Source organism: Rutidosis leptorrhynchoides, chromosome 3 (assembly GCF_046630445.1).
Source record: "Rutidosis leptorrhynchoides isolate AG116_Rl617_1_P2 chromosome 3, CSIRO_AGI_Rlap_v1, whole genome shotgun sequence".
NCBI lineage: Eukaryota > Viridiplantae > Streptophyta > Magnoliopsida > Asterales > Asteraceae > Rutidosis > Rutidosis leptorrhynchoides.
In genome coordinates, this window is record NC_092335.1 from 614,002,421 (window position 1) to 614,013,775 (window position 11,355).

Genomic DNA, 11,355 nt, shown 5'->3' on the forward strand with positions numbered 1-11,355 from the left:
ATACGTTTTTGTTGTTTGGCTTTCCTTAGTTGTTGAGGGTATGGAACAGGTTCTAAGGGTTTGTCAATCTTAAAAGGTAAACCTGTTTTTAAGGGAGTTTCATTATTACTTTTTATAGTACTAGCTTCATTAGGTGGTTAATGTTTTTCATCTTGACTAGGTGTGACAGGGTCTTGTGTTGTTTTACCACTCCTAGTAGTTATAGCTTGTATTTCTAAACTTCCCCTTGGATTCTCTAATGTATTAGACGGTAGTGTTCCAGTTTCCCTAGTAGCTAATTGCTTAGACAAGGTTCCTAGATCCTTTTCTAAGTTAAGTATCAAATTTTGATGATTATGATATAACTCAGAGGTTTTGTATAGGATAACATTATTTAACTTAGTTTGGTTGTAAATATATCCTCTCATTATGTCTGCTAATCCTTTACTTATAGTTTCCTCTTGTGATACCTGAGAGACATTTTCCATCATAGGTTTTTCTTTCAATTCTCTTAATTCTTTTTCCAAAACTTCTATTTTATCCTGTAAGGAAATTATCTCATTTCTAACTTCAATTTGAATGTCTTGTTGATTTTTATTTAATTGATACCAATCATGTGACTGGACGGCTAAATCAGAAATTAATTGTTGTAAGTCCTCGAGAGTTTTAGAAAGGGCTGCACCTCCAACGGCGGTATCTATTTCTTTTCTAGTAGCTATAGTAATATTCTTGTAGAATTGCATTAATCTTTGAACATCATTCAATCCATTTTGAGGACATGACTTTATTAATTTTTCATTTCTGGTCCAAGTATCATATAAAGTTTCTTGAGGTTCTTGTTTAAATTGATTTATTTCATTTTGTAATCTTATCATTTTAGAAGGTGGGAAGAATCTTTTAAGAATTTTTCAACCATTTGATCCCATGTAGCAATTTTCCTTTCAGCAAGTTGATTAAACCAATCTTTAGCTTCTCCCTCTCCCTTGAGTGTCCAAGGAAAAAGGATAAGGTAAATATGTTCATCCTCTATTTGATTATATTTAAAAAGCGTACACATACTAGCAAAGTTAAGGAGATGTTGATAAGCATCTTCTTCAATAGTTCCATTAAAATGACATTCTTCTTTAATTAGGTCTAATATTTTTTTTCAATAGTGAAATTAGTTTTAATAGTTGGTGGAATTATAGCGGTTCCATGGATTTTTCTTGAAGCTCTTAAGTGATCTTCCATGGAGAATTTTAAATCATTCATTGTATATTCTAAGTGTTTTAAGTGCTTTAAGTATTTTATGTTATTCACCAACAAATGGCCGTCAGCGTCTAGGTTCCAGCAAAGCCCTTTAAATCGGAAGCCCAACAACCTTTCTCTAAAGGAAGACAGTCACCACTTGTATATAGGTGTTTTAATTTATATTCTTTTGATTCCATTGCGATCCCCGGCAGCGGCGCCAAAAAGTTGATGTGTCAAAAGTGTGTGCAATAATGCGTGCCTTTTTAATCTACTTTAAAATTCATAATATCTTAATTTACGATTTACTTTTAACACCCTAACGAGCAACAAAACCCGATCAGATGTAGCTTAGTATTATGTAAGTTAAGGTTCGTCCCAAGAGAACGAGTGGATTTTAAAATATAGATTTGGGTTTTAAACTTTAAATAACAATGAACAAATAAATTGCAAATAAATAACTAGAAGAAATAAATAATGATAAAGAGAACACATGCTTGAATCTTTCACACCTTGTTCACAATTGCCTTTTTGAATTAAGATCAAACCTCAGATTAATAATTGACCTAAGAATACCTACTTCAAGATTAATTGACCAGGTTAACCCTAAAATAGATGGCTAGACATCCGGCTTGCATTAAGACCTGATAATAGATTTAGTGTGATTAACCAAACCCTAATTATAGCTACTAGCTATAATCCTCACAACTAAATCAATCCGATTATATTTAAGTTTATCAAGTTTTAAACATAGTGATGTTCTAGTTAAAACCTAATAATAATTGATTTATGTAAACCAGATTAATTTAACGGTGGTGCTTTAATCAGACATAAAACATAACAGGAATTCCAGAGATTCTGTCAAAACATAAATTCTGTTTTTAGCACATAAAGTCGGCGGCTTTGCCAACGAAGCCAGTGACTTCGTTGAAGTTTCTGAATAATTCCGCCGAATACTTTTTAATTTGATCTGAGTATAAACAACATACGAATATTAAATTAACCAGATGGAAGCCGGTGGCTTTGGTCCATGAAGCCGGCGGCTTCATGTTCCACATCCGAATTTCTATTTTCTTTCATACAGTTTAACTGTTTAGGCAATTGATTACAAGATGTTACATGATTCAAGCATATGTAAGACTTTTAACCCATGACTAAAGTAGAAACAAATAAAGGATAAGAAATAAGATAAAGAATCATACCGACATAGAAGAAATTGAAAACCAAACGATTGATTAATGAACTTGAATGTTGAAAGGAAATAAAGGCCTAACTAATTTGTACTTGTATTCTGAAAAATAGAGAAAACTGAACTGGATATCAAAAACTCTGGCCTAAGGCCTCTATTTATAATGTTTCAAGACGGTGCCCAAAGCCGGCGGCTTCAGGGTGAAGCCGGCGGCTTCCCTGAGGCGGTGAATTCCTCTCCAAGTAAAACATGATCCTTAAGTCAAAAACACGTAACCGTCTAACTTAAGCCGGCGGCTTGGTGCCAAGCCGGCTGCTTTATTGATCCGGCAAATCTTTTTGATTTGGTTTCTTTTTTTTACTTGAACTTGATCAGCAAGTTGAGAAACCGTGTTCATGAGGTCGGCGGCTTCAGTGTGAAGCCGGCGGCTTTGCTTCATATTTTCTTTGGCTCCAAGTTTAACATATTTTACGATCAAAACTGGAACATTCTCGATGTCCTTGAGGAAGCCGGCGTCTTTATAGCCCTCAGGTCGGCGGCTTTATCTTACATTCTTCGTTTTTTCACTGTTTTTGTTCCTGTTTTGCACATAACTTAAACAAAATATCAGAAATACTTATTTTTCCTTTTTACCCATTTTAATGTGTTTTGGCATAAAAATGACTTTAAAATAACAAGATAACTCCTCAAAATGTTATCAAAATAGTGTATAATTTGGGAGTTATCAATAACAATGATTGTTTGGTTTTATCACAAAGAAAGTATTGTTTTGAAGTTATTTCTGAATTTGGTTTGTAAGGATGTAAACCTGCTATTGCTCCTTTAGAAAGTGGTGTTGTATTTTCTAATTTAGATGATCATGACTCATCTAACTTACCTCTCGAAAATATAAATGAATATCAAAAGCTTGTTGGAAAATTGTTTTATATTACTCTTACCAGACCTGATATTGCTTATGCAATATAAGTTGATTCCAAATTAAGAGCAATGCCTATTGTACCTTCTTGAAATTCTACTAATTCACCCGCCATTACTTCATCAAGACCATGAATACGAGCAATGCCATCACCTACTTGAAGTACGGTACCGGTATTTACAATCTTTACGTCTCTATTATATTGCTCAATACGTTCACGGATAATATTACTAATTTTGTCGGCTTGAATGGTTACCATGAGTTAATTCTTTTTTGAAAAAAAAATAAATCAAAAATAATGCCTAAAGTAGAAGGACTAATCCGTTATTTGTTTCATCGCCCCCAATATGCTAATATTGACACTGATAGTACGTAAATGTTACTCGCTGTTTAAACAACTATTCAAAGTTCCTAGAGCTCCTTGTAAGGCTTGTTGGAAAACCCGTTGTCGGACTTGATTACTGGACTTTTGTTGTTCAAAATTTATAGTTTCATTTTTGTAATTTTTGTACATTGTTTAAGTCAGTTTATGCATACACCACTTAAGTCTCAATTAAAAGTTGCTTTTAGGGTGTTGAGATATCTAAAAGGCTGTCCTGGTAAAGGTATTACTGTTAAAAGAAATAATAATTTTGTTATCACTGCTTTTGTTGATTCTGATAATGCAAAAGGTAGTATGCTTAGAAAATCTATTACTGGATTCTGTATTTTTATGGGAAATAATTTGATTTCATGAAAAAGCAAGAAACAAGCAACTGTTTCTAGGTCATCTGCAGAAGCAGAGTATAGAGCTCTTGCTTCTGTAACTTGTGAAGTTATTTGGATTTTAAAAGTTTTAACATATTTGAAAGTTAATACTATTCTTCCTATAAAAAAATTTTGTGATAACAATTTTGCTTTACAAATTGCAAAAAACCCCGTTTTTAATGAAAGAACAAAGCACTTTGAAATTGATTTACATTTTGTAAGAGAAAAAATTAGTAACGGCATAATTGAGACATCTCTTGTAACTTCAAGTGAAAATCTTTCTGATATTTTTACTAAAGGGTTAAATGGAACACCACATAACTTCTTGTGTGAAAGGTTAACTTTGTTTAATCTCTTTCATAGTTAGATTGAGGGGGGATGTCAAATTAAATAACAATCTAACTATGATTTGTTTAGCATGTTCTAAATTATGGGTTAAGATGTGCAGAGACCATGGAGTCATTTTGTGAAAGTTAAAGTTGTGGCTAAAGTGTAAAAGATGGTTCTTTAGTGCTGCTGCTGAAAAGAAGAAAATAGAACATGAGGGGCTTGGATGCAATTTTTAATTTATATATTAAGTTATTTTTTGTTTAATTTATTCATTCATTCAGTTTTCTTTTTCATCTGTATCGTTCGAGTATCTCTCTAAATTTTTAGGGTTTTCATTCGATTGATCTTTTTGTGAGTGATAACAAGATCAAACTGTATTGATCTTGTTAAGAGTGAATCTTTGTATACTGTGTGAACTGGATCAACTGTTTATTCTTATTTTTGGTTGTTTAACATCTTATGATTAGAGGTTTTTTACCTTATGTGATTGAAGGATTATAACTTGTGATTCTTCTTCTGATTTTTTCATGTTATCATCACACTAACACTTACACGATAATAACCAGACACATCCAGGATCCCTTAGCTAATATGAAAAGAGTAGCTGCTGCCAAATCTATATCCAAGATCGACATAGAGGAGATCAAAGCAACAGGTAACACAAAAACGATGAGTCAAAACCTCTTATACTTATAACACTACAAACATAAAATATCTACTGCCTAACCTGCACAATTTTTTACAGCAACATACACTCTGTAAAATTGTAATTGTTGAACTGTAGGTCAATATGTTGAGAATTATACAGCAGCCAATATATCGGCCGCATGACTGTAGAAATGTCAGTCAATATCCAAAGGTACTTTCATGTTTATTTATTTATCATCTTATTAAGTCATTAACATTTCAAGTTTATAATCATTGTTGTTTAAATGCTATGCTTTAACTATTGCTGATTGTTTGCATCTTATGTTGCTATACCTGCTGTGTTTTATCATGGTTGATTTGTGCAATACTGACTTTTAACACTATCACTAACAATATAAACTTATTATTTTGTGGCTCATGCAATTTGCTCCCGAATCTCAAAACACAATAGATTATACATTACCAAATTCAATGTAAGCACATTGTTTTTTATCTATATTTTCCTGTTGTTAATTAAAAATATTAATATGGTTAGTAAAGTGTTTTTTTCCATTGTCAATTTAGGTAGTTATTGCCACATGTACTTATAACATTTAGCAATATCGAAAATGAAAATTTCAAAAGTATTGTTGTTTAATTGCTATGATTTTACTTTCCAGACATACAGTTTATAGTATTATTACTTCCTAGACATGTAAATATTAGGGAACTTTTTATTAGCTGTGGTATGATATAGTATTAGGAAACTTTCTGTTTAGCAAACTGCTCTTTTGGTAAGCTTATGTAGATATTAAAGTAAATATTAGCCAGCATAGTGGATAATGATCAAAAACATGCTTCATGATGATATATTAAATTTGTCCTATCCTCAAAGTAAGTCAAAAATATTTGTCGCTTTATGATAATGTAATATTTTTTTTGGAGAATATGTTATTCGGGCTGTTACTTCGTTCGTGTGCCGCCTTTGTTACTTTATCATCAACTTTACAATCACAATACAATAAAGTAGCAATCAGCAATCACAATACAGTTGATGAATGATTCTGAAAGACATGCTCTGTACCTTTTGCTTATTTACATGATAAAAAAATTTTATATAGAACTTTTGTTTTGTAATCAAGATTACGTTCTTCTAAAGCCGGCCTCACCTTCTGGCTCTCTAACGAATACGGGTGATGATACAGTTACATCGACCTTCAAGATCAAACACCAAAAGTTAAAATCTGATAACGGATTAATCATCTACAACTCACAAGCTCTAGAAACTAAATAGCTAAAGTGAATGATAATTCAGCTTTTGCTTCTACAAATATTATACCATAGATGCTTCTTAAGAGCTAAAAAGTAGAAAGTAAAAAAGAAGAGGTTATAAAGCTCACTAATACACTCTTTTGACTTAAATCAAGCAACATTGGCATTCGCATATACATAAATCAATACAGGGGACATTTTATCATCCATCATGTTTTTATACCCGACCCATATTGACACAGGACTGGTATAATTGCATCATGGAACACAACACGACAACTATTAACTTTACAAACTCTTTCATTATTTAGAACTATACAAAACTTAACCCAAAAATTTTAATGTTTCCCACTTAAAATACCGTATGTGTGAAATGATCATATTGCTATTGTGTTGAGTACATTTTCTTTTCTTTTTTTGAAACCTTTCATATTAAGATTGAAGCACTTAATTTCATGTATATTAAACTTAATATAAAGATATCTTAACTGCATTTATGGATAGTAAAGTAGTAGTAATTCGTAAAAAAAAAAAAAAAAAAAAAAAAAAAAAAAAAAAGACAAAAATATTAGACGTCAGCAGGTTACTATTCCTACTACCAAACCACTTCGGCTGTTATACTTATTAGTAATAGTAATAGTAATAGTAATGTTGTGTTTTTTTTTATCAAAGGCGGAAATTTTATAAAGACGAGCACTTCATCAAAACACTGAAGAAGCTCAAAAAGATTACAATGATGGAGACATGCTCGATCATGACATGAAAGTTAGGCTAATACATGCCTATATACATAACAAAAAGGGATTTTGATCCCAAATATAAGCTTGAAAGTCGTTACAAAGGTTTAATTTTGTAGCCCATAAGAACACTTTTAACTTGATGTTTCTCACGATGATCGACGGACAAGTGAACTTTCCATTAAAAATGATGTCGTTCCGGGCAATCCAAATAGCCCAAAGAGTAGCGGGGCCGATCAACTTCCAAAATTTCGAGGCGTTGATGCCCATGCCGTAGTGCCAATCAAAAGAAAAAGCTTCGACCGAACTCGGGATGACCCATCTAAAATTCCACCAATGAATTAAATCGGCCCAAATATTGAAGGACCACTTGCAATGTAATAACAAATGTTCGATCGTTTCATCTTCAAGCATACACCAAACACAAAGCTTTGATTGATTGCTAGGTAAAATTTGTCTTTGAGAAAGAACCGATTTGGCGGGAATACTTTGTTTAATCGTCAACCAATGAAAAATCATAACTTTTGAAGGGACGTTGTTACCCCATACAACTTTGGGCCATACCGGAAGAACAAAGTTACCTGATTGAATGATAATACGAATTGCATCGGCCACCGAAAAAGAATCACAAGGGTCGTTTCTCCATGTAACAAGGTCGGGAGCCATGTCATTTAAACGAACAGACAGGAGTACAGAGTGCATTTCGGCCAGTTTTGAGGAATCAAATTGGGTCAGAGGTATTGGTAAATGAAAGCTCCATCCATTTTGAGGAGACCCGATGCAAGAAGGTAGTCGACATTCTTTAACTGTCGCATTCTTATTGAAGCAAAGTCGAAAAAGTGAAGGGAACTCATCCTTGAAAATATGACCATTAGCCCATGAGTCGTACCAAAAAAGAATACTTGCCCCGCTACCCACTTTCCAATTCCAAACGTTCGAACCTACAATACCTTGAAGAGACTCTTCTTTTTGGATATTGATTAAATCTCTCCAAATTGAAGAAATTTTTATACGAATTTAGAGTTGAAACATCACTCATAATTTTGCCACGAAAAGTAGGACCGAAAGAGGAATTAACTATAGATTTCCATAATGGCATTTTATTGGAATTTAGCTTTTCCAACCATTTAGCTAATAAAGCTAAGTTTTTTATCCGAAGAGGAGTGATGCCCAACCATCCCATTTCTTTCGGAAGACAGACCGACTCCCATTTGACAAGGCATGTTTTCTTTTTGAAACAATCCCCACCCCAAAGAAAATTCCTCCGATATCTTTCTAAAAGTTTAAGAACATGTACCGGGACTTTATAGATAGACATATAATGAATAGGCAAGTTAGAAAGAACTGCATTGATCATGACGAGCCTTCCATCAAAAGATAGACATCTTCCTTTCCAACCCGCAAGCTTTCTTTTAAATTTTTGAATAATCGGATTCCACATAGAAATTTTGTTTCTAGATAAACCAATCGGAATGCCCAAATACTCCAAAGGAAATATACCCACTTTACAACTAAAAATAGCCGAGAACGAAGCCATATCAACACGAGATACATGAATCCCATACAAAGTAGTTTTTATATCATTCATTTGCAAGCCGGATAAATTGAAGAAAAGATCCAAGATGAACTTGATTCGATTGAGCTCTTGAATTGAGGGATGTGCGAAAATGATGGTATCGTCCGCAAATTGTAAATGGTTGATTTTCACCCCCATCACCGAAAAGACACCCTTTTAACGACCCGTTTTATAAATCATTAGAAAGAAGTTTACTAAGCACCTCCGCCACAATAATAAAGAGAAACGATGAAAGTGGATCTCCTTGTCGTAGCCCCCGTTTCATAGTATCTTCTCGAGAAGGAGAGCCGTTCAAAAGAATCGAGAAACAAATGTTAGAGATGCAACATTTTATCCACTCAATAAATTTTGCACCAAACCCCATGTTTTTAAGCACCGAGAATAAAAACTCATGAGAAACACAATCATACGCCTTTGAGAAATTGATTTTCAAAAGAAGAATTGGTTTCTTTTTCTTTTTGCCTTGTGAATGACTTCATTCACAATCATTGCACGATCCAAAAGAAGCCTTGAAGGAACGAAACCGTTTTGATTTTCGCTTATGATCGAGGGAATGGACCTCCTTTAATCTATTAACAATTGTTTTTGCTAATATCTTGTACGGAGCATTAATCAAACTAATGGGACGGAGTTGATTAATCGTTTTTGCCGAGTTGTTTTTAGGAATTAAAACGGTAAATGAAGAATTGAAACCTTTTGAGAAGGATGGTCTAACATAATATTGTTCAAACGTTTCCATAATCGTCTCTTCTAAAAATTCCCATGATTTCTTGAAAAATTGAAGAGTAAAACCGTCCGGTCCTGGTGTTTTGTTGCCATCGAAGGAGCAGATGGTCTTAGTGACCTCATTAGAAGAAAATGGGGCTTCTAAATAAGCACTTGATGAAGCACTGATTATATTTAATTGGAGGGCTGACCAATCGAAGGAGGAAAGAACAGACTGATCAGGTTGTTTAAAAAAATTGGAAAAGTAAGTGACTGCAAACTCTTTAACAGTGAAAGGATTATCTTCCCATAAGTCATTAATGAACATACCAGCGATGTACGATGACTGTTGCTTGATACGTGAGACTATATGAAAAAATTTAGAATTTTTATCACCTAAATTTAACCAATGATAACGTGAGTGGATCCTCTATCTCGATTCAATTTTGACCTGCAATTGTTTCTTTGGATTTTTAAGGAAAACGAGCTTCACAACTTCTTCTTGAGAAAGATCACGCATTCTACACAATTGTTTGAGGCTGGCAATGCCTGCTTCGCAGGTTTTTAACTCGACAGAAACCAAATCTAATTGATTAGAACACCAATCCTTAAGATCTGACTTGAGTAATCATAGGTTTTTGTTGATGATGAATGCAGCCCACCCGGTTGTAGGGTAAGAAGCCCATTTATCTTTGCAAAAATTTATAAAGCCCGGTTTTTCAAGCCAAGAATTGTTGAATCGGAACGGTTTTGGACCCCAACTAATTAACTTTTTTCCCCATATGATTGGTTTATGATCGGATTTATCCGGATGACCCATTTGAAGAATGGCATCGGGCCATAGATCAATCCAACTAGAATTTAAAAACACTCTATTAATCCTTGATAATTTACCGAGAGGGCCTTCCCAAGTAAAATCATCATTAACAAGATGTTGATCGATTAGATTAGCATTAACAATGAAGTTATTAAAAGAGGCAATAGCATTGAGGTCAATAACTTCTCGAAGCCTTTCAACCGATGAAGAAACCGAGTTAAAGTCGCCTAGAATGCATAACGGACCCGGCCAAGAATGTGCAACTTTGGTCAATTGAGACCAAACAATTAACTTCTTGCATTCTTGTTGTGGTGCATAAACATTGATAATAAGAACGAGGTTATTAGTTGGTAAGTACCTCATGATGGTGGCTATCCAATGTCTCTTTTTACAACATTTGACTAAAGAGAAAAAATCGGTCCTCCAAATGGATAACAAACCACCCGATCTTCCTGTGGCAGACACTTGAGCCGAATCAAAACCGAAATGTTTCCAAATTTCATTCAACACGGGTTGTGGCATGCCTTGAACCATTGTTTCTTGAGTAGCTAAGAATTGAACTTGAAAATTATTTACAAGATTACCCGCCATTCGACCTCTCAGCTTATTGCCGAGGCCCCAGGTATTCCAAGACGCTATTCTCATGGTTTAGGAGAGTTGACGATTAGCTCATCATCTTTCATATTTTCCATCATACTATTAAAATTTTGCAACTCCTCTTTGAATGTAAGTTTCTTGGCCCCGAAATGCTTGCCATTAATTGAGCTTTCTGTTTGTTGCCCGACTTGAAGGTTAATTTCGCTTTCTATATCGAAAATATCTGAGATATTATGAACTTGATCGACCTACTCGTTTACATGAAACTTGGCTTTGTTTTTGCTGTTGTCAACCATAGGATGAATGAAAGAAATTTGAGCCTCTTTATAAGGAACACATCTACTCTTAATCTCTGCACATGATTCTTTGCATTTAGATCCTAAACATTGATTGTTGGTTAGAGGAATGGAAGTGGAAGTTAATTTTGAAACAAATGAAACAGAAGGATTTGGGGAATTGGGGTTAACAGGTACGAAAATTTTGAGAGTCTCTTTAGATTTGGATAAGTTTTTTGGTGACTTTTGGCTAAGGGTAGGATAGTCCTTTTCTTGTAAATTAAAAGGCAACGGTTGGTTTATAGGGTTGCTTGTTGAGGTAGACTTGTTTCCATTCTCATCATTCCCATGTACTTTAGCC

The 11,355-nt window shown here is 34.0% G+C and overlaps 1 protein-coding gene across 1 annotated transcript; it reads right to left on the reverse strand.

The window, feature by feature from the left end:
* Positions 1-9,933: 9,933 nt before the first annotated feature.
* On the reverse strand, positions 9,934-10,767 carry LOC139902263 (uncharacterized). The gene has a single exon (XM_071884903.1). The coding sequence runs from the start codon at positions 10,765-10,767 to the stop codon at positions 9,934-9,936; it is 834 nt and encodes a 277-aa protein (XP_071741004.1).
* Positions 10,768-11,355: the final 588 nt, after the last annotated feature.

Coding starts and splice junctions, on each gene's coding strand:
- LOC139902263 (XM_071884903.1), bottom strand. CDS start 10,767: ATGAGAATAGCGTCTTGGAATACCTGGGGCCTCGGCAATAAGCTGAGA.